General features: G+C 45.8%; 2 protein-coding genes and 1 long non-coding RNA gene across 3 annotated transcripts; 1 reads left to right on the top strand and 2 right to left on the bottom strand.

The window, feature by feature from the left end:
* Nucleotides 1–1448: 1448 nt before the first annotated feature.
* LOC124516582 (uncharacterized) lies at nt 1449–3734 on the bottom strand. The gene is made up of 3 exons (XR_006963073.1): nt 3590–3734; nt 2237–2367; nt 1449–2034 (listed from the first exon to the last, which is right to left on the bottom strand). It is a non-coding gene; the product is annotated as an uncharacterized LOC124516582 (long non-coding RNA).
* A 14122-nt stretch (nt 3735–17856) lies between these two features.
* Nucleotides 17857–20545, top strand: LOC124516429 (uncharacterized). The gene is made up of 5 exons (XM_047085753.1): nt 17857–18113; nt 18187–18254; nt 18679–18846; nt 19661–19816; nt 19891–20545. Exons 1-5 carry the CDS (start codon nt 18032–18034, stop codon nt 20050–20052), a joined length of 636 nt encoding a protein of 211 aa, XP_046941709.1. The 5' UTR covers nt 17857–18031; the 3' UTR covers nt 20053–20545.
* Nucleotides 20546–20982: 437 nt separating this feature from the next.
* LOC124516419 (probable UDP-sugar transporter protein SLC35A4) lies at nt 20983–22924 on the bottom strand. The gene has a single exon (XM_047085743.1). It carries the CDS (start codon nt 22922–22924, stop codon nt 21950–21952), a length of 975 nt encoding a protein of 324 aa, XP_046941699.1. The 3' UTR covers nt 20983–21949.
* Between the last annotated feature and the right edge of the window lie 146 nt (nt 22925–23070).

Raw genomic sequence — 23070 nt, 5'->3', positions numbered from 1 at the left:
TGTTCTTCTTTTTCAAGATTGTTTTGGCTATTTGGGGTCCCTGGAGATTCCATATGAATTTTAGGGTGGATTTTTAAATTTCTGCATAAAATGGTCCTGAATTTTGATGGAAATTGCATTAAATCTGTAGATTGCTTTGATGAGTGTTGATACTTTAATAATTTAAAATCTTCTAATCCATCAAAATGGGATGATTTTCCATTCATTTGTGTCTTTAATTCTTTCAACAATGTTTTATAATTTTCACTGTACAAGTCTTTAATCTCTTTGGCTAATTCCTAAGTATTTTATTCTTTCTGATGCTATTGTAAATGGAATTGTTTTCTTAATTTCCTGTTCGGATTGTTCATTAGTAGTGTATAGAAACTCATTGGATTTTGTATGTTGATTTTGTATCCTGAAACTTTGCTGACTTTGTTTATTTTAACAGATTTTTTGTATGTATGGAACCTTGTTTTTTCAAAAACTTTAATGTTTATTTATTTTTGAAAGAGAGAGAGAGAGAGAGAGCAGGGGAGGTGCAGAGAGAGAGGGAGACACAATCCAAAGCAGGCTTCAGGCTCTGAACTATCAGCACAGAGGCCAACACAGAGCTCAAACTCATGGAATATGAGATCATGACGCGAGCCAAAGTTGGTGGCTTAACCAACTAAGCCACCCAGGTGCCCCGTGTGTGTGGAATCTTTATGATTTTCTATGTATAAGACCATGCCATCTGTGAACAGAGATAATTTTACTTCTTCCTTTCCAGTTTGGTGGCCTTTCATTTCTTTTTCCTCCCTAATTTCTTTAGCTAGGATTCCACTATGTTAAATAGAAGTGACAAAAGTGGGCATTCCTTGTCTTGATCCTGATCTTAGAGGGTAAGTTTTCAGTCTTTCACTATTGAGTATGATGTTATGTTCATTGGTTTTGTTTTTTTTTTTCTTTTTTTTTTCAACGTTTATTTATTTTTGGGACAGAGAGAGACAGAGCATGAACGGGGGAGGGGCAGAGAGAGAGGGAGACACAGAATCGGAAACAGGCTCCAGGCTCTGAGCCATCAGCCCAGAGCCTGACGCGGGGCTCGAACTCCCGGACCACGAGATCGTGACCTGGCTGAAGTCGGACGCTTAACCGACTGCGCCACCCAGGCGCCCCTCATTGGTTTTTAAGATAGGAGAAATAGCATGGTTGTATGCAGATGGGAATAATTCAGTAGAGAGGGAAAACTTGATGATACAGGAGAAAGAATGGAGTCTTGCTGAAGGAAGGTCCTTGAATAAGTCAAAGATGGACTGGTACCTATTTCACGAGTAGAAGGGTTGGCCTTAGGGTAAGTACACAAACAGTCAACTTCTAGTCCCAGGCTGGGAGGCAGAGTATCTAGACAAAGATGCTCTGGCGGTAACAGGAGACTGTGGAACTTCTATAAAATTGAAGCTGTAATACAGATCTTCCTATGGCAGGCACCTCATAGTTCAGGATTGAAGGAGCCCCTCCTGCCTCATCATCCTGATCACAACATCCTGTGTTATTTTCTTCACAGCTTTAACCTCAACTGGAAATCATCTTTATTCATATCTTGTTTGTTTATTGAGTAGTATTATGTTGGAAACTCCATGAGAGAAGCAATTGTGTCAGTCTTGTTTATTTCTGAAACTCTAGTCCCTAAAACAGTGCCTGGCACATAGGCACTCCATTAATCTTCACTAAAAAGTTGATTAAATGAACAGGAAGAGTGAGCTGAGGGCTTTAATGTTTCCATGAGCTAAGTGAGAAAAAAAAACTGATCAGCGTTTTTCTTCACTAAGGTCAAATAAAAACTTTCGCCTAACTGAGGTTGGAGACCAGAAAATATGCGTCAGAGTTCCAGTCACAAGGCACGTGGTATTTTTTGATCTGATAGTGTACAGCAGCCTAGGAGTAGGATTTAGTTATTCAAAATTGGGGGTGGGTAGAAGTTCTTGTTCAAAATGGTGATGTGGGTAGATCCTGAATTCATCTTCTCCCACTGATACGCTGCATCTACAGCTGTACGTGAACCAGTTTCTTCTGAAAATCAATAAACAAACAACAACTTAAAAACTGGCAGAGAAAAATTTGAAGTGCTTTCGCAGGGCAGCCCAAGTGAGACCCAAGGATTGAGCAAGTTGCATTGATGAAGGTGTGGCTGAAAAATGCGCCCTAGACAGAGAAGGAAGTAACAAGGAGTAAGAGATGGATTATAACAAGCAAGGGATCCACTTCTACATACACAATGAGGTTGGATATCCGGTGTGGTGTGGTGAATTTTTGCTGCAAGAGTAGGACTGAGGTCATAGGACTTCCATTTCTGAGCCAAAATCAGTCTCTCTGTAGCTTCCTCTTTTGTTCCTGTGCCCTTATCTGGAAACAAACAGACATCAATTCTTTTCCTCATACCCTGAGTCACGAGTTTCCACTCTTTTCCCTGGAGTGTTGTTTTCTCTAACACCCGAGAAACCCCTTATTCTCCAAATCAGAAGTGACTCTTTGTGAGCCACATTGATTTACTTACACTGGAAGAAATTGGAATGCTGACCTGGATCTTTGAGGATATAAAAAATCTCTAGTGTTTTTTTAGGAATGGTATTGTGTATGATAAGTATGATATTGTAGTTATGTTTAAGAAAGAGTGCTTGAGGGACACCTGGTTGGCTCAGTAGGTTGAGTGTCCAACTTTGGCTTGGTCATGATCTCGTGATTTGTTAGTTCAAGCCCCATGTTGGGCTCTGTGCTGACAGCTCAGAGACTGGAGCCTGCTTCAGTTTCTGTGTCTCCCTCTCTCTCTGCCCCTCCCACACTTGGGCTCTCTCTCTCTCTCAAAAATAAATAAACATTAAAAAAAAGAAAAAAGAAAGAGTGCTTGACTTGGGTCCCCTGGGTAGCTCAGTCGGCTGACCGTCTGACTCTTGATTTCGGCTCAGGTCATGATATCACGCTGGTGAGATCAAGCCCCACATCAGGTCCTGTGCTGACAGCGTGGAGCCCGCTTGGATTCTCTCTCTCCTCTCTCTTTACCTCTCTTCCCGTTTGTGTGTGCTCTCTCTCTCTCTCAAAATAAATAAATAAATAAACTTTAAAAAATTCATATATTTTATGATCATATATATTAAAAAATCCTGTGGATTCACTAAAGTATAATAGAACTAATCAAATTCAGTGAAGTTGTAAGATACAAGATCAATATGTAAAAATCTATTGTAGGGGCAACTGGGTGGCTCAGTCATTAAGCATTTGACTTCAGTTCAGGTCATGATATCACGGCTGGTGAGTTCAAGGCCCGTATTGGGGTCTGTGCTGACAGCTCAGAGCCTGGGGACTGCTTCCTATTCTGTGTCTCCTTCTCTCTTTGCTCCTCCCCTGCTCATGCTCTCTCTCTCTCTCAAAAATAAATATTAAGAAAATAAAAAAATCAGTTGTATATCTATACACTTGCAAAGAACATCCTGAAAATGAAATTTTAAAAAATTTCATTTACAATAGCATCAAAAAGAATACAATACTTAGGAGTAAATATAACAAAAGAAGAGCAAACTTATAACTCCTAAAACTACAAAATACTGTTGAAAGAAATTAAAGAAGATACCTTATTCATGAATCTTAATATTGTTAAGATGTCACTTCTCCCTTAATTGACCCACAGATTCAATGAAAGTCTTATAAGAATCCAAGCTGAATTTTTGTAGAAATTGACAAGGTGATTCCAAAGTTCATATGGAATTTCCAAAGATGATGTAGACAAAACAATCTTGTAAGAGAAGAACAAAGTTGGAGGGCTCACACTTCCTGATTTCAAAACCCATTGTGAAGCAAGAGTAAGGAAGACACTGTGGTTCTGGCATAAAAACAAACACAGAAAAAAAAAAAACAACAACAAAAAAAAACAAACACAGAGATCAATGGGTGAGAAGTGAGAGTCCAGAAATAAACCCATGTTTCTATGGATAGCTGATTTTGACAAGGATGTCAAGAACATTCAATGAAGAAAGACTAGTCTTTTTTTTTTTTATTTTTTAATGTTTATTTATTTTTGAGACATAAAGACAGAGTGCGAGCAGGGGAGAGGCAGAGGGAGAGGGAGACACAGAATCTGAGGCAGGCTCAAGTCTCTGAGCTGTCAGCACAGAGCCCAACATGGGGCTTGAACCCACGAACCACGAGATCATGACCAAGCCAAAGTTGGACACTCAACCTACTGAGCCATCTGAAACAGGCTCCAGGCACTGAGCTGTCAGCACAGAGCCCCACGTGGGGCTCAAACTCAGGACCAGCGAGATTATGACCTAGGCCAAAGTTGGATGCTCAACCAACTGAGCCACCCAGGTGCCCCGAAAGACTAGTCTTTTAAACAAATGACAATGGGACACCTGGATGTCCAGATACAGATGAATGAATTTGTATCCTTAACTCATACTGCATACAAAAATTAACTCAAAATGGATCAATTACCCAAATGTAAGAACTAAAACTATAAAGCTCTTAGAAGAAAGCATAGAAATTATTCCTCATGACCTCTGATCTGGCAATGAATTCTTAGATATGATACCAAAAGCAAGAACAACAAAGGAAAAAATAAATTAACTGAATTTAATCAAAATTAAAAACTTTTCTGCATCAAAAAACCATTATCAAAAAGTTGAAAAGACAGCCTACAAAATAGGATAAAATATTTGCAAATTATATGTTTGATAATGGTCTAGGATCCAGGATATATATACAGCTCCTATAACTCAGCAACAAAAAGGCAAACAATTCAAGTAAAAAATGGGGAAAGACTTAAATAGCCAGTTCTCCAAAGAAAATATGCACATGACTGACAAATACATGAAAAGATGCTCAACATCATTATTCATGACGAATTGCAAAAAACCAAACAACAATTAAAACCTGGGCAAACGGGGCGCCTGGGTGGCGCAGTCGGTTAAGCGTCCGACTTCAGCCAGGTCACGATCTCACGGTCTGTGAGTTCGAGCCCCGCGTCGGGCTCTGGGCTGATGGCTCAGAGCCTGGAGCCTGTTTCCGATTCTGTGTCTCCCTCTCTCTCTGCCCCTCCCCCGTTCATGCTCTGTCTCTCTCTGTCCCAAAAATAAACAAACGTTGAAAAAAAAAAATTAAAACAAACAAACAAAAAAAAACCTGGGCAAAGAATTTAAATAGATATTTCTCTAAAGAAGTATACAAATGGCCAAACAAGCCTGTGAAAAGATTCTCAAAATCATTGGTCTTTAAGGAAATGCAAATCAAAACCATTATGAGGTACCACTTCACACCCACTAGTATGGCTTTAATAAAAAGAAAAAAGAAATATAACAATTGGTGAGAATGTGGATAAATAAGAATGCTTAAATGTTGTTGGTGCAAATGTCATATGGTGCACCCACCGTGCTGAGCATCTTTTGTTGTACTTTTCGGGCATGTGTATATTTTCTTTGGAGAACTGGCTATTTAAATCTTTCCCCATTTTTTACTTGAATTGTTTGCCTTTTTATTGCTGAGTTATAGGAGCTGTATATATATCCTGGATCCTAGACCATTATCAGATATATAATTTGCAAATATTTTATCTTATTTTGTAGGCTGTCTTTTCAACTTTTTGATAATGGTTTTTTTGATGCAGAAAAGTTTTTTTTAATTTTTTAATGTTTTTATTTATTTTTGACAGAGAGACAGAGACAGAGCACGAGTGGGGGAGGGGCAGAGAGAGAGGGAGACAGGATCTGAAGCAGGCTCCAGGCTCTGAGCTGTCCGCACAGAGCCCGAGCCCAATGCAGGGCTAGAACTACGAGACCATGACCTGAGATGAAGTCTGACGCTTTACTGACTGAGACATCCAGGCGCCCCAATGCAGAAAAGTTTTTAATTTTGATTAAATTCATTTTTTTCCTTTTGTTGTTCTTGCTTTTGGTATCATTTCTAAGAATTCATTGCCACATCCACATGATTTTTATTACAGCATATTGTTATAACTGTTCTATTTTGTTATTAGTAGTCGTTAATCTCTTACTGTGCCTAATTTATACATTAAACTTCACTATATTTACGTGTAAGAAAAAACACTATACATAGGGTTCAGAACTATTTATGGTTTCAGGCATCTACTGGGGGTCTTGGAATATATCCTCCATAAATAAGGATGGGGAGACTACTGTATTCATGTTTTTATTGTTCTATCTGTTCCGTAAATGCTATACTAAATGTAAATAATCAAACAGGTGTGATCCTTTGCTAGAAGGGATCCTTGGTGAAAAACCATCGAGTGGCTGGTCATATAATAAAGAATATATCCAGTCTTTTTTTTTTTTTTCCCAGTCCTTTTTTTTTTTTTTAATGTTTGAGAGAGAGAGACAGAGCGTGAGCAGGGGAGGGGCAGAAAGAGAGGAAGATACAGAACTCAAAGCCTCCAGCCTCTGCACTGCCAGCACAGAGCCCACTATGGGGCTCAAACTCAGAAACCATGAGATCATGACCTGAGCTGAAGATGGACCTTAACCAGCTGAGCCACCCAGGCACCTCAGGAATATAGCGGGTCTTTGTCTCCAGTTGCAGGAGCAGAGCTCCAAAAACCTTTGGAATTTTTTGAAGGATAAGAATCTCTCTGTCATGCTAATGAGGTGACTTCTGGCTGGATTCCTAGATAGCTTCAGGATGGAGGAAGCTGCGCACCAGAAAATTCAACCATGTAATTGGCTGGAGTTGAGTTCAGTCATATAGCCTATGATTTAATCAAACATGCCCACACAATGAAATCTCAATTAAAAAACCCAAACCTAAACAAAACAAAACAAACCCTCTGAACAGTGAGGCTCAGGGAGCTTCCTGGTTGGTGAACACACTGATGTGCTGGGAGGGTGGCACACCCTGACTCCACAGGGACAGGAGCTCCTTTGCTCAGAACTCTTCCAGACCTTGCCCTATGTACCTCTTCATCTGATTGTTCATGTGTATCTTTTATAATAAAAAGGTAATCATAAGTAGAGCACTTTCTTGAGTTCTGTGAGCATTCTAGTGAATTACTGAGCCTGAAGGGTGGTCAGTCATCAGAACCCCAAATCTGGGGCACCTAGGTGGCTCAGTCAGTTAAGTGTCCAATGCTTGATTTCAGCTCAGGGCATGATCTTACGGTTCTTGATGAGGACCTTGCATTTTAACTTGTGGGAGCTGCTGCTAATTCCAGGTAGTTAGTGTCAAAATTGGATTGAAATATAGGACCCCAGCTGGTGTCAGAAAATTTGTTGCAGATACAATAAGGATAATGCCTTCCTTAGTTCTATAGGTCATTCCAGCAAAGAATGGAACCTGCAGGAAGAGTGGGAACACCTGAAAATGTAGCTAACTGGTCAGAGGGAAGAAGGACTGGGGACCCCAAGGTTATGACTAGTGTCTGTAGTAAAGGCAATCTTATAGAAATTGTGCTCTTAGTTGTGAAGTTTGGGCAAACTCTGCATATTTGCTGACAGAAGCCATTTCATCTCTGTGTGGAACATCATTCAGTCATAGGAAGGTTAGTACTGATGCATGCTACAGCATGGATGAACCTTGAAAACATTACGCTAAGTGAAAGAAGTCAGTCACTAAAGGAACACACACTGTGTGATTCCATTTTTTTATTTGAACATTTTTTGAGATTTTATTTTTTTAATGTTTATTTTGAGAGAGAGAGAGAAAGCATGAGTGCATGTGCGAGCGGGGGTGGGGGGACAAAGAGAGAGGGAGAGAGAGGATCCCAAGCAGGCTCCTCACTGTGGGCACAGAGCCCACCGCGGAACTCAAACCCACGAATCCGATTTTGGCTCAGGTCATGATTTCACAGTTGGTGAGTTTGAGCCCCATGTCTGGCTCTGTGCTGACAGCTCAGAGCCTGGAACCTCCTTCAGATTTTGTGTCTCCCTCTCTCTCTGTCCCTCCCCTGCTCACACTCTGTCTCCCTCTCTCAGAAATAAATAAACATTAAAATGGGGTGTGGTGATAGTTACACATTATCTGCAAACATACTAAGGTATGTTTGAAATAAACACTTTAAATGGGTGAATTGTATGGTATATGAACTATATCTTAACAAAGCTGTCATTTAAAAAAAGGTAGTTATCTTATAAATATATGCTGAAAAAGCTATAGATGAAATAGACGGTGTCTAGGATTTGCTTCAAAAGAATCCATAGGGGATGGGAAGGGGAAAGGAAGAAATAAGACTGGTCATAAGTTGGTAATTGCCGAAACTGGGTGCTTGGAAGCTCATCATACTTTCTCTCTGCAGGTATATGTGTTTGACACTTTTCAAAAGAGGGGAAAAAAAAGAATCCCATGCAACATTCCGATTCACTCAGAAAAGAGGGGACTATCACCTCCTTTGATAAGTTGTTATTTAAAGGCCCTACCCAGAGCCTGCAGATCAGGGAGATGAATTATTGAGGGGAATCTGAGAGGCATAGAAGCCACGGAGTGTGGAGAGGTAGCAAGCGCAGAGGCTGGTTTGGGCCAGGGCAGCTCAGTGCCCCCAGCCCTCATGGACAACCCCCAGGCCAGGCTGACTGTGGTGGTAGAAGTTGAGAGTGGAAGAGATTCAGGTGAGAAGAAGGCCTTACACATTCACTCTTGGAAGTAACGCAGCCTGGGGGAGCCTCCTGGGAGAGGGGAAGCCAAGGCCATTTTACAGCCTTAGCTGCTGCAGATGCTTTTTGAGGACGCTCCGCCTCTCAGGGGGTCTGATCCTGTGCTCAGTACTCTAGGTTAGGAAACTGAGGCCAAAGTTGAGGGCAGGACTTAGGCACGGGAGTTAATATGCAGTCCATCCTTCTCAGGCCCTGAGGACACATGTTGCCCCACACTGCTTCTGGAGGGGCCCCAGAGCATCTGCCTGCTTCAGCCGGAGACTCTAGACACTCAGGTAGAAATGGGACGGGGTGCGGGTGAGGCCCTGGAAGATGGGAGTGACGATGCTGAGCCCAGTCTTCCCCTGCAGGAACAATGCATCACCTTTGACAGAGTCCTGGGCTCTGATGCTGCTCAGGTAGGGGGTGTTGTAGGGAAACGGGAGGAGGATGGGAATCCTCAGGCGTCTGGATCCTGGAGTGCTAAGGGTTTCCCAAGCCCATTGTTCAGGCAGGCTGGGTCAGGGCACCTGTGACCGGGGGATATGCCTGTGTCCCCTGCAGGAGGCTGAGCAGGAGCTGCTAGCACGAGTCCAGTCCACACTAGGCTTGGTGGCCCGAGGGTACAGTGTGTCCCTACTGCTTCGGGGTCGGGAAACAGAGACACCTCGGCTTGTACCTCAGGTGAGTCCTGGGGGAGCTACCAAGCATAGGTCTCATGAGGCTCAGGTGTTGTCTCCTCCAGGAGACCTTTGAGAAACTTCCCTTCCCCTCCCTAGCGGACTGGGCCCATAGGGTGAGGGTCAAGATGGGGTGGTGTGCAAACATGAAATATCCAGCAAGGTCTAATATTCACAGTTTTTCATAATACCGATAATAAACTTGAAAGTTTTGTTTTCAGGGCTTCGTCAAGATGCCCCCAAGTCAAAATAGCTGCCTCAGAACTTCATCATAGGCAGGCCCCTGTTTTAGGAAACAGCAGGTCTCATTGAAAATGTCTACTCATTTGACTGGCTCGCTGTGAACCGTGAGGGCTGGGGCTGTTTCTGTCTTGGACACTGTGTCCCTGTGTCCGCAGCACGTAGCATAGAACCGGGCATAGACTTCACCGTCACGAAACTGTTGAAGGACAGATTTATCCTTTCTCCATCCCTACTGAACCCCTTTCTCCACTTTAGCTGTTGCAGATGCTGTTTGAGGAAACTCTGCCCCACAGGGGCGCTGTTCCTGGGGTTAGCACCCTTAGCCTGGTGCAGGTGAGATCCTGCATGGAGGGCAGCCCTGGGAACCAATGGTGGTGCTGTGGAAAGGGCCTGAGGCTCGCAGGCAGCCAGAAGAGACTGAGTCTAGCCTCATCTGCCACTGACCAGTGTGGGCTTGCCTCTCTGAGGTCTCCTATTTCCTGCCTGAAATGGCTGAATGTTGGTGCCCTGGTTGACTCAAGGAGCCCCAGCGGGAGGATCTGGTGAGACGAGGTCTGGGAAAGGCTGTTTGTAACTGGTGTTGTGCTTGTGTGATTGCAGCTCAGCCCCAGTGGAAAGACTCAGGACCTGCTCTCTCCAGGGAGAGAGAACCTATCGGTGTTAGACGTGTCCCCTTTGGGCTTGTGAGTCTCCAGGGGCCAACGGGATCTGAGGGTGCTTGTCTTAAGGCAGGGCTGAAACCCCCAAACCTAGCCGTGGGAGGTTTCTCCCCACTGCCATGCAGAAGGGAAGCTCTGCACTTGGGGTTGTGCTCATCACACCCACTCATCATCTTCCCTGCAGCTCGTATGCCCAGCCCTCTCACTCTTCTTACCCTATCCATCTACACCTCTTCCACTCAGTCATTACCATCTGGGTGATGTGAGCATCTCGTTGAGCAGAACTGGGCAGATGACAGGAGAAAAAAGATGATGAAGATGATAGGCTTTCAGGGGATATACTGAGCTTGGAACCTTGGGGATGGTTCTTACAGGCTCTTGGGACCCCAAAGGACTCCCCATGCAGAGGTTCTGGGGGGCTGGACAGAACCCCAGAACCTCTTAGGAGGTGCTTAGGAGTTGAGCTCGTCTCCCCATCCTCCAGGGTGGTAGAAAATGCCAGTGAGGTGGAGGTGTCCGACTCAAGAGCTGCCTCAGAGCTGTACTTACAAGCTGCAGGGGATGAAGGCAGGTGAGGACAGGAGGGCACCTGTCACGCCCAACCCCTATCCCTTAGGCATTTGGTCTCATCCTACCCTGTCCTCCACAGGGCCTGCTCTCTGCTCACTGTCACCATGTCCTGCCCAGGGCCTGACCCTCCCGAGGGGCCTGGGACCCAGGGTATGTGGCGAGGGGCCTTGAGGATCCTGCAGCTCCCCAGAGACCTGTAAGTCTGATGGAATCTTCTGACTGCTTTAGGGAACAGGGTGGGGGTGTGGCTGAAGTATGGATGCAGAGACCCAGGGCAGCCTCAGAGTCTCATTTCCTCACCTCTGACATGGTGAAGGACTCCCTCCTTTAGCATTTCTTTTTTTTTTTTAATTTTTTTAATGTTTATTTATTTTTGACAGAGAGAGAGAGAGACAGAGCATGAGCTGGGGAGGCAGAGAGAGATAGGGAGACACAGAATCTGAAGCAGGCTCCAGGCCTGTGCTGTCAGCATGGAGCCTGACGCGGGGCTCAAACTCACAGACCATGAGATCATGACCTTTGCTGAAGTCGGATGCTCAACCAGCTGAGCCACCCAGGTGCCCCCATCCTTTAGCATTTCTTATAAGGCCGGTCTACCAGCAATGAACTCCCTCAGCTTTTACTAATCTGGGAATACCTTAATTTCTCACACGTTCTTGAAGGATAGTTTTGCCAGATATGGAATTCTTAGTTGACACACTTTATTTTCCCAGCATTATTTTTAGAGAGAGAAAGAGAGCAAGCAGGGGAGAGGGGCAGAGTGACAGAGAGAGAGATGGAGGGAGGGAGAGAGGGAAGGAGAATCCCAAGCAGCCTCCACACTGATGTGGGGCTCCATCCCACGACCCTGCAATCATGACCTGAGCTGAAAGCAAGAGTTGGATGCTCAGCCGACTGAGCCACCCAGACACCCCTTTCAGCACTTTAAATATGTCATCTCACTGCATTCTGGTCTCCATAATTTCTTTCTTCCTTTTTTTTTTTTTTTTAAGATTTTATTTTTAAGTAATCTCTACATACAACATGGGGCTGGAACTCACAACCTGGAGATCAAGAGTTACATGCTGTACTGACTGAGTCAGCCAGGCACTAATGGCTTCCACAATTCCTGATGAGAAACTGGTTTTCATTCTTATGGAGGATCACTCGTACCATCACAAGTTGCTTCTCTTATTCTGTTTTCAAGATTCTCTCTTTGGCTTTTGGTGGTTTGATTATAATGTGTCTTGGCATGAATCTCTTTGAGTTTATCCTTCTTGAAATTTGTTGAGCTTCTTGGATGTATAGATTCATGTCTTTCATAAATTTGGGGAATTTTTGAGCACTATTTCTTCAAATATTCCTTCTGCCCCTTTTTCCCTCTCTTCTCCCTCTGACAGTCCCATTCTGCATGTATTTATACACTTCATGCATCCACTGGCCCCTTGGGCTCATTTTCCTTCATTCTTTTTTCTTTTTGCATAATTTTTTTGACCTATTTTCAACTTTGCTGAGATTCTTTCTTGTGCCCACTCAAATCTGCTCTCTAGGGAATTTATGATTTCAGTTACTATACTTTTTAGCTCCAGAATTTCTACTTGGTTCCTGTTTTATTTATTTTATTTTATTTTATTTTTTTATTTTATTTTTATTTTTATTTTTATTTTAAAGTAAGCTCTACACCCAGTGCGGGGCACAAACTCACAACCCCAAGATCAAGAGTCGCATGCTCCACTTACTAACCCAGCCAGACACCCCTCTTTTTGGTTCCTTTTTATAATTTCTGTGCTTCTGTTCGTACTTTCTATTCATTGAGACATCATTTTCTTGATTTCCTTTACTTTTCTGAGCATATTTAAGATAGTTGGATTAAAGTCTTTAGTGAATCCAATGTCTGTGCTTCCTCAAAGACAGTTTCTATTAATTTTTTTTTCCCCTGTGGGTGGGCCATGCATCTTTATTTGAATGCCAGATATTTTTTTGGTTGGAAACTGCCCAATTTGAGAATTTTTATTTTTGTAAAGATTATATTCTTCATTATGTTGGTCTCTTACGTCTCCATTTCTTTTCCTTAGGCTCTGACATTTTGGATATGATAATGGGAGAACTCTGAAAAAGAGATTCCTCATCCCCTCTAGGGTTTGCATTGTTGCTTGCTGTGGGCTGCAACTATCTGTTTGCTTAGTTACTTTCCAAACAATTTTTGCAAAGGCTGGATTCTTTGTTGCCACTGAAGTCTCCATTCTGTCATCTCAGTGGTTAGCTAGTGACCTGACATAGAATTCCTTACTCTACTGGGACAAAAACATTTTTCATTAAAGGAATAAAAACAGAAAGAAAAAAAAATTAAAAAAATCTCCAGCTTTCCATAGATTCGCTCTGTGTTGGGTCAGTCCTTCTATGCTTCTCACCATTCCACTTACATCTCTGCCTTAGCCTTACTTTCTGCTTACAATGAGCTTAAAAAAACAGAGATGAAAACTTGCCATCTTCTCAGGTCTTTTCTAAGCCTGCATCCTGCTCTGGGCATGTGTGTGGCTTTCTAGATTCCTTGGTGCATGGGGGAATTTTCCTTATCTCCAACCCTCCCCCCTCGCCCCCCCCCCGCAATCTGACTCCCCAACTTTTCTTCCCAGTCTTTCCATGCATCTGTTGTTTGCCCCAACTGTTATTTTTGCTTGTTCTTTCCTCTTTTCAATGTTTTGAGGGACTATCATCTAGGATAGCTGCTCTGCCCTGAGAGAGTTCCAAGGTAAGGGAAACAAAAGGAAGCCCTTTTTGTCAGTCCTCTGGGGGAAACCCTAGACAGTGAAAACAACAAACACAGTTCCTTGGGAACAAAATCTGCTCTGCTCCCTCCAGAGCCAAGCACCCCACCACCAGAAACATGGGCTGTTGTCTTCAAGACAACCTCTGGGCTGGGGAGGAGGTTGGGGCTAGGTTAAGTTAAAACACCACAAAGATCTCAACATATTTAAGTTGCTTTCTCCTGGGTAAGCATTCACTTGGTTGTAGTAAACCTTTCACTGTCCCCCAGAGTTCCTGTAAGGTTGATCCTGACCATTTTTTCCACATGTTGCTGAAAAAGGACAGATCCCCAGAGTTCCATACTCTGCCATTTTTGTGGATGTCACTTTGCTTTGCCATTTTAAATTGGGTGATTAGGGGCACCTGCTGGCTCAGTTGGCAGGGCATGTGACTCTTAAAGAAAAAATTTTTTTTAACATTTATTTATTTTTGAGAGACAGAGCAGGAGGAGGAGAGGGAGACACAGAATCCGAAGCAGGCTCCAGGCTCTGAGCTGTCAGCACAAACCCTGACGCGGGGCTCAAACTCACAAACCGTGAGATCATGACTTGAGCTGAAGTCGGATGCTTAACCAACTGAGCCACCCTGGTACCCCAGGGCATATGACTCTTGATCTCAGGATCGTGAGTTCAAGCCCCACATTGGATGTGTTGCCTGCTTAAAAAAATAAAAAAATAAAAAATAAATTGGGTGATTAGTCTTCTATCACTGAGATGTAAGAGCTCTTTAAATATTCTGGATAGGGGCGCCCGGGTGGCTCAGTTGGTTCTCACAGTTCATGAGTTTGAGTCCCTTACCAGGTGAGCTCAAGCCCTGCTTCAGGCTCTGCACAGTGCAGAGCCTGCATGGGATTCTCTCTCTCTCCCTCTCTCTGCCCCTCAATCTCATGCCCTCTCTCTCTCTCTAAAAAATAAAAATAAATAAAAATAGCATAAATACATACATACATACATACATAAATGTATGTTCTGGATACAAGTCCCTTATCAGATAGACAAATTAAATTTTGCACAACTATGAGAATATATTATTTGTGTAATTAAATAATAAAATTTAAAAAAGGGTCTATGCAAAGTTGCAAATCTGCCTGGTGGTGCACCAAAGTTCTGGAAATAGTCAGCCTTTCCATCAGATGTAATTTGGGTCAATTTCTTTCCCCATCCACCAGTGGACACCTCCTTTCTTCCTCTCTCCTTCTGGCAGAGATTGCCCCCTGCTGCAGGTGTTGGCTGGTAAGGTTATTGGTGAGGAGGTAGAGGGCTCTCTGCCCTGGATCGTGTCATGGCTCCTGGAAGGAAACAACTACACTGGTCTTCTTCTTCGCCTGGACCCTCAAGGTGGCCTGGGGAAGGGTGTGGGGTTCTTTGGGAAGCTCTGACATCTAACTTATGCCTGACCACCCCTCTCACCAAAACAGCTGCAACCCCAACCCCAGTCCAGAGATAGCCTCACCTCTGGGAGGGTCAAGATTCAGAAAGGTCCCAGTATGGCTAGGTTGCCAAAGTCTGGAAAGGCAGGGCTGATAGTAAAAGCAACCCCTCGCCCTTCAGAGGCTTTCAACAGTTAACCAAGAATTTTCACACTAATACATTTTATTCTTACCACAACCCCATGAGACACATCTAACTTAGGGAGGGAGGCCTAATTTATAAATGAGGAAAGGGAGGATCAGAGAAGGGAGAGAACTTGCCTATTTTCATACACTCATTAAAAATCAGGCCTCTCTGAAATGATATGATGTCAGAGACTTAGGGGAGGTCAAGTGGAGGGTATAGATCAAACAAGAATGGCTGTGAGTTGACAATTATTGAAGCTGGGTGATAAGTAGATTGAATTTCCTATACTTTGTACATGTTTGAAATTTTCTACAAAAGTGAAAAGAAAGAAAAAGTCTGGCTCTCTGTATCCAAAATTAGTAAGCACACATTAATTTGGCTAACATAGTCCCAGACCACACACTGTGCCAGGCCCTGTGGAGTAAGGAAGAAAAATTAGGCCAGTTCATGCCCTTAAGGATAAAGCAGTGAAGGACAAAAGTATGTTTATCCATAGGCCAGTTTGGTATCCTGATTAAAGGCACAGGCTTTAATGTCAGACAGAATTGGGCTTAAGTTTTAGCTCTGCCACTCACCAGGGAGTTGCTTGACCTCTCTAAGCTTCATTTGGTTCATCTGGAAAATGTGGGGGTAGGCAGAAAAAATTAGAGTTGCTGCTTCATTGGAGTGTTGTGTGGATAAAAAGAGGTGATCCACAAAAACTCTTAGCATAGTGCCAAGCCCATGTAAAAGCCTGATAGGTGTTAGCTATTTTTTGTAAGTAGTATTAATAAAAATTACAAGTATTATAGGCAGTGTGCTCTGGAGTCCAGAAGGAGTGATTCACTCCGGGTCTCCCCTTATTAGGTGGCTCCCTGAGCTTACTCAGAGCTGCTCTGTTGGGGGCCTCGGGAAGGAGGATGCAGGTGAAACAGGTGAGGCCCACCCAGTGGGATGCAGTAGAAGAGGCACGTGCCCGCCGGGCAAACCTGAAGAGCCTGCGTTCAGGCCTCCTTGGGGACACCCTCACAGAAAGTGGGCTCAGCCAGCTGGGCAGGGCACTGCGAGAGTTGCGGGTAAGCAAGGTGAGGCCTGGAGGTGCCGAAGAGAGTAGCGGTTGGAGCCTACCTTAAACCCTCTCTCCATAGGTGGTAAAAGCCTGGAGCCAGTGCCCAGGAAGCCAGATGCTCAAAAGGGTCAAAGCTGAGGCTGTGGGGCTCCCAGAACTACAGGTATGTTTTCTGGCTCAACCTCTTAGGAGCCCTATTGATGTCTGCCTTCTCTCCTATTTACAGAGCACTATGAGGAGTCCCTTTCTTTGTTCACTAATTTATTGATTTCCAAACATTTCAGTGACTTCTCAGTGTGTCAGGCATAGTGCCACATAGGCCCTGGGAAACCCCTGTCCTCATGGAATTTGCAATCTTCTGGAGAGAAGCAATTATAACACCATGACCAGTGCTTTGAAGGCCTTATCAACACAGGGTTCAGTGGGGCATGTAAACACTTCACAGGGGATGTTGATTTCTGAAGGAGGTAGCCAGCAAAGATGAGTGAAGAACAAACATTCCAGGCAAAGAAACTAACAGGTCAAGTCTCGGAAGTAAGCAGGGGCTTGATCTCTTTGGGGGACTGCAAGCAGGTCATTTTACTGTAGGATATTTTGAGGAAGAGTCAAGAGAGAATGATTGAAGAGATAAGTAGGGGCCCGGTCATAAAGGGCTTTGCAAATTTATTGAGATGTTTAGACTTTGTCTTGAAGGTCAAGGGGAAGCCATAAAATTACTTTAAGCAGGGAAAACAGTATTGCTCACATTTTTCAGGTCAGCAAACTGAGGCTCAGAGACGGGATCTGAGTGTCTCAGGGTCACTGAGATAATCAAAGGCAGCAGAGGTACAAACACCCAAGTCCTTAGGTTCATATGGTGCTTTTGCATCCGTTTAAAATGCATGGCATCTCCTGTGCAGAAGGGGGTGCTGTCTTCCAGGATTTGCCAAAGGGTGGCTGGAATGCTGCTTCTGTCCACCTTCTCCTGGTCCTACCCTTTTCATACTTACAACTTGTTTTTACAGCCCTGAGCTTCGGGACTTAGGCATGTAAGCTCCCATTTATTAAGCAGCATCTGCTACTGCTTAGCGCTTTGGGTGTCTTATTTCATGCTCTCTACAATTTTTTTTAAAAAGGTTTTATTTATTTTTGAGAAGGGGAGGGAAGGGGCAGAAAGAGAGGGAGACACAGATTCTGAAGCAGGCTCCAAGCTCTGAGCTGTCAGCACAGAACGCAACGCAGGGCTCGAACCCAAGAACCATGAGATCATGACCTGAGCCAAAGTCAGACGCTTAACTGAGCCACCCAGGTGCCCCTCTACAACTTTTTTTTTTTTTAACGTTTATTTATTTTTGAGACAGAGAGAGACAGAGCATCAACGGGGGAGGGTCAGAGAGAGGGAGACACAGAATTTGAAACAGGCTCCAGGCTCTGAGCTGTCAGCACAGAGCCCGACGCGGGGCTCGAACTCACGGACCGTGAGATCATGACCTGAGCCGAAGTCGGCCGCTTAACCGACAGAGCCACCCAGGCGCCCCTCTGTACAACTTTTTAAAAATGTTTTTTTGTTTATTTTATTTGTTTTGAGAAAGAGAGAGAGAGAGAGAGAGCAAGCAGGGGAGGGACAGAGAAAGAGGGGGAAAGAGGATCTGAAGCAGGCTCTGTGCTGATAGCTGATGCAAGGTTTGAACTCACAAACCGTGAGATCATGACCTGAAATGAAGTTGGATGCTCAACCAACTGAGCCACCCAGGCACCTCTATAACTTTTATTAGTTCCATTTTACAGGTGAGGAAATGGATTCAAAAGATTAGACACCTGCCTGAGGTTATACAGCTGAGGAAAGGAGGGCCTGGAACTCTGATCTGTCTGATTTCAAAGTCCTGAGCTTAACACGTGCTATCCTAGGAGGAAGGGGATGGAATTCCCATTCTTAATATATTCTCAGCAGGTGATAGATTCAACAAGCCACAGCCCAGGCTTCCAGGGAGAGCCCAAAGGTGGGTTTGGAGCTTGGGGTGGAGCTGGGTGCCCTCCACCTTTGTTGGGCTTAATTGCATTTTCCTCCAGTAGGAGGAGTAACAGCATCTCTAGGACCTGGGCTCCACCAAAAGCATCCTCCTAGGGACTCTGAGGAAAAGGTAATACCTCATGTACCCCAGAATAGCTGGAAGCTCTTGGGGGCCTGAAGAGTTGCAGAGCACAGCTAACATGTCTACCACTCCTGTGCCCCAACATCAGGGACAAATATGGAGCTTCTGACAAAGAGAGGACCTGACAGGCTATGATTCCTAAGAGAGGGGCATGGGAAGGCTGTTTTCCTACTGGGTCACATTAGGAGTATAGGATCCTTAAGGCCTCCATAGCACCTATTGGCAGAGCCAATACCTTTCTCCCATGGCCCCAAGTCTCTGTCCAGGCTACAGGCTCTCACAGGACAGTTAGGTCCCAGACGTAGTTGTAGGAACAGCCCTGGTGGTGGGGTTCTGTTGGAAAGTTGGGCACTGTATCCCGAGGCTGTGGCACACACAGACTTCTGGCTGAGCCTAGACTAATGCCATGTAGGCCTGGCACGCCCCAGATGTGGCCCTGCAGTTCTTCTTGGCCCAGGCACAGAGGAAGAGACTTCAAGAACAGCACCAGATATGGATCCAAGAGGAACTGAAGTGTTTGGAACAGGAGGAGGAAGAGGTGGAAGGTGACCAAGTCAAAGGCCTGGTGGCCGGAAAGGAGGTGAGGAGGGTCAAGTAGGGGACTTAAGGCTTCTTCTAATTGGTTCAGGCATTGTGTTGGGGGCTGGAATCCAGCCTCAGTCACAACAGACTGGGCCATACCCTCTCTCATGGTCCTTATAGCTTTATGGGGGACAGATGTAGCAGTTTTCAGGGCTAAGTGCAGTGATGCAGGGAGCTAGGGGCTTGTGGGGACAAAGAAGAGTGCCTGACTCAGGCAGGAGAGGAGCAAAGATGGCATCTAGGCTGAGACTTGAAAAACAAATCAGCCCGAGGAATTCACTAGACTGAACTCCATGTGGGAAGTTCATACGCATCACATAGAGGCACTGAATATACTTGTTTGCCCAAATTAGGAAACAAAACTTGTGAGCGTGAGGGGATGGGAGGATACGTTCTGAGGACTTTGGTTTATGAGCAAAGGTCCAGAGGGAAGCAATGGCAAAGTACAGTCTGGGTACTGCAAATTGTCCATCTGGGGGGCCCCAGCAGGTACATGGTCAGAGATGAGGCTAAAGAGACCAGTGTGTGCCATGCCTCTGAATTTGGACTTTACCCTAAGAATGATAGTGAACCATTGAAGGGCATGTGTCATCTCAGTTCTGTCCCTCACTAGCCATGCAAATTTGGGCAGGTTAGGTCACTTCTCTGATTCACAGTTTCCAAATCTAACTACCAGATTTGGAAAACTAAAATGGCAACTACTTTCCTCCCCTGGGTTTCATTGGCTAAAATGAATGAATACACATGAAGTGTTTAGGAACAAAGTCTGGCACACAGGTGGCACTGAACAAAAATATGTATTATCACTGAAGGCCTTCGAGAGGCAGAGATGGCAGCGGGAGCAGACACTATGGAGACTCCAGCTGGAGGCCCTTCAGGCAGAGCGGGACACTGCAGAGCAGGACCTCATGGCCCTCTATGACGTGCACGTGCAGGCTGCCCGGGCTCAGACATGCCATACACTGCAGGTCAGTGGGGACAGAAGGCAGGCCTTGAAATGGTTCCAAGGCTGACTGACAAGCATCTCTGAATCTGGGCACAGGTATTTCGAGCCTGGCGAGGGCTGTGGGAGGAGCAGACCATGACCACAGAGCATCACCACCGCAGCCTGCTGGCTGGTATCCTGCAAGACACGCTCCAACTGGCCACACAGAACCAGGAGCTTCAAGCCCAGAACCAGCAGCTTCAGCAGGATATAGGCTAGGCTGGGGCCAGTCGTGCTGGATGGCTGCGCTGGGAAGAAGTCTGGTGATCAGTAGTCTTTCAGGGGCAGCTTCTTCTCTCTTCATTCTTCACTGTCCCAGAAGGGAGAGGGAGCTGGGTTAACTACCCTAACCTTCACTATGGATAATGAACGATACCACTAACCAGGTCTCATTGTGTCAGTCCCTGCTAGGTACCTAATACCCACCTCTTCATTTTAGCCTTTTTCACTACCCTATGTAGTAGGTGCCACTTGACCCCCATTTCAGAGGTAAGGCAACTAAAGCTAGGAGAGGTTAAGTAACTGCCCAAGGACAAGTCCGCTAAGTCACAGAGCCAGAATTCAAATTCAAGCCTGTTAGAACTATAGTTCTACACTGCACATGTGGTGGTTCACAAACTGAAGTGTGCAGCAGAATCACTTAGCTTATTAAAGAAAAAAGATTCCCAAACCCTACTCTCCCAGATTCTTCAGTAGGTCTGCAGTGTGTGTGTGTGCGTGTGTGTGTGTGTAAGCTTACTAGGTATGCTCCCATGGGAGCAGGGCCTGATGTTCCTCTGGCCATGAGAAGAGATGGCAGGAAGGAGTATCAGTGAGGGAACCAGAGGAAATAAGAATCAAAACCATATTGAATCCATGAGTTCTCTAGCCTAAAACTTGGTTTGTCCTGCCAGGTCCAGCCAGGACCTTCTATTCCCAAGAGTCCCTCCAAATTCTCCAGGGCCCAGGTTTTGTGCTTTAGAGAAATTTGAAAAGTTGTGACAGAACAGTCTCCACTCCATGGAGCCCTCAAAGGAAATAATGCTCCTAGCAATAGATAGAAGTCTTTTCTCCTAGTCTATCAGTTACTCGAGGATTAAGACATTCAGGGCACTAGGGTAACAAAATTATGTTAGAGAGAATCTACGCAACAGACACAGGACAATCATAGCCAATTGCAGGAACCACCTGCACCCAGAATACTTTATTAAGACCTTATTGCTTACAGTTAGAAACACTGATTGAACTACACCAAATTTCCCTGTGCCTGGTTCCAGGTCACTCTGTGTAGAGCTTCCCTAATCTGTGTAGATTACTACACTCTGTGTAGAGCTGGGACAGTGCTAGGCAGGGGCAGGACCCAGAGTGAGAAAAATGGTACCTCCTAGGAGTTGTAGAGGGGACAGTGGGCTTTGAGAGGGCCCTTGGGGTGAGCAGAGAGGTCAGGAGTGTAGCCTTAAGCCAGGGCCCAGGGGCAACATTCCCTGAGATGAGTCAAGCTCCAGCCCTCTCTGGGGTCTCCAGAAAAAGGCTGGGTGGGTGTGGAGAGCAGCACTGTGGAGGGAGCAGGGGGCAATGTCCCCAGGTACCGCTGGAGCTAGGGAGTTTGAAAGAGTAGCCTGGATGACAGGTGTATAATCTGTGGCAATTGGGCTTTCCTGCATTACAGTGGGTGGGGGCGGGGGGGGGATATCTCTTATGGGGGAGTCATGTACCACAGCTGGGCTGGAGTAGTCAGTACCAGGCCTGGGGGCAATGGGTCTGCTGGGGTGACCACAGGAGGCTAGGAAAGCCAACTGTTGCCCAAACCCACTCAAAGCAACTGTATTCATGCAGGATGAGGTGGAGAGCCTCCTCCACTGGGGATGGGGTCACTTCTAAGGCCTAGGTATTGATGCTCTCCCATTTCCTTATTCTGGAAAAACTTCAGGGCAAACCCAGTCTTCAAGTTTCCTGGGGTAACCCTTCATCCACCCACCTCCAGAGACTAACCTGGCTACTCCCACTTCCCCAGCTTTTGTCACAAGGCACTTGTTACAGGGCTGGCTGCTGAAGAAGGGTAGGGAGGCCTCGGAGGTGGCTCTGATGGTGGCGCCCAATCTATAGAGTCAGGAGTCCGGGTGGAGATGGCCAGTGACTAGCGGCTGCCATAGTACAGGCGCACAGCCAGGCCAATGAGCAGCGTGGCCAGGAAGAAGGCAGCTGTGAGCTGCAGCCGCAGCAAGGCTGCTGAGAGCACGGCATTGACCACCAGGGAGCAGGACACAACAAAGAGCCGTGTGATGCTGCTGCCATGCTTCATGACAGCTGACATGAGCAGTCCATTTAGTGCCTGGCTCAGTACCACAAGCGCGGCCCAACCAGAGAAACCCTCCAGGAGGCCTGGGCCAGGGCCACCACCTGCGTGCAGACCTAGGTTCAGGAGCACACCAAAAGTGTAGAGGAAGAGGTTCTGAAGTGCTAGGGGCAGCCGCTGTCGCTTCATGAGCAGCTCTGTGTACACGGACGACAGGCCCGAGATGAGGCAGTACAAGATGAGAAGCAGCAGTCCCAGTGGAGTGATATGCAGGGACATGCGGTCAGCAGCAGCTGCTGGAGGGGGCCCAGGAAGGGTGCTTCCAGGGTCTTGGAGGCCACCAGCTGCATAGCAGGCCCCTGCTGCCATCAGCAGCAGCAGTGCCAAGCCCTGGCGTGCAGAGAGGCGGTGCCGGAGACAGAGGCAGTAGAACAGGGCCGTGCTTCCAATCTTGAGATTGCTCAGCACCTGATAGGTGCTGGGGTCCATGTAACGTTGAAGATAGATCACCAGGTTGTTGTTAGCGCCATAGAGAAGGGCTGATAGCGCAAAGGGGGCAGCCTGGCGCCATGGAGGAGCCCCTTGGGGCCATGCTTGCCAGCCCACCAAGAGGGAGAAGGCGCACAACAGTAGCTTGGTCAGCTCAGTCAGCAGCACAGCTGAGGAGGGCCGGAAGGGCACTCTGCCGTTCACATGGCACAGTGCCAGTAATGGGGCATGGGCACCATACATGGCAGTGGACAGGAGTAGCATCAGGGTCCAGCGGGCCTGCCTGGGACGGCCCAGGCCTGGCATACCCCCGTCCTCTACACTCATGCCCAAACCAGACCCTGGGTGGCCTGTGTAGCTAGCCAGGGGACAGCGGGAATTATAACAAGTTTGGGAAAAATCAGTATGGAGCCGGCTCGCAGGAGGGAAGAGCCGTGGTACATTGCTAGAGAGAATACTGAAAATCAGAGTCA

The sequence above is a fragment of the Lynx rufus genome, unplaced genomic scaffold (genome assembly GCF_022079265.1).
Source record: "Lynx rufus isolate CCGP_SWC_20201006 ecotype Redwood Valley unplaced genomic scaffold, mLynRuf1.p SCAF_1, whole genome shotgun sequence".
Taxonomy (NCBI): domain Eukaryota; kingdom Metazoa; phylum Chordata; class Mammalia; order Carnivora; family Felidae; genus Lynx; species Lynx rufus.
This window is presented reverse-complemented; position numbering and strand designations above follow the sequence as displayed.

What these genes read in the sequence shown, in the direction of transcription:
- LOC124516429 (XM_047085753.1), top strand. Translation starts at nt 18,032, where the DNA reads ATGGAATTCCCATTCTTAATATATTCTCAGCAGGTGATAGATTCAACA. An exon ending in CTAGGGACTCTGAGGAAAAG is followed by an intron (nt 18,255 to 18,678) that starts GTAATACCTCAT and finishes AATGCCATGTAG; the next exon opens with GCCTGGCACGCCCCAGATGT. An exon ending in GCCTGGTGGCCGGAAAGGAG is followed by an intron (nt 18,847 to 19,660) that starts GTGAGGAGGGTC and finishes TTATCACTGAAG; the next exon opens with GCCTTCGAGAGGCAGAGATG.
- LOC124516419 (XM_047085743.1), bottom strand. Translation starts at nt 22,924, where the DNA reads ATGAGTGTAGAGGACGGGGGTATGCCAGGCCTGGGCCGTCCCAGGCAG.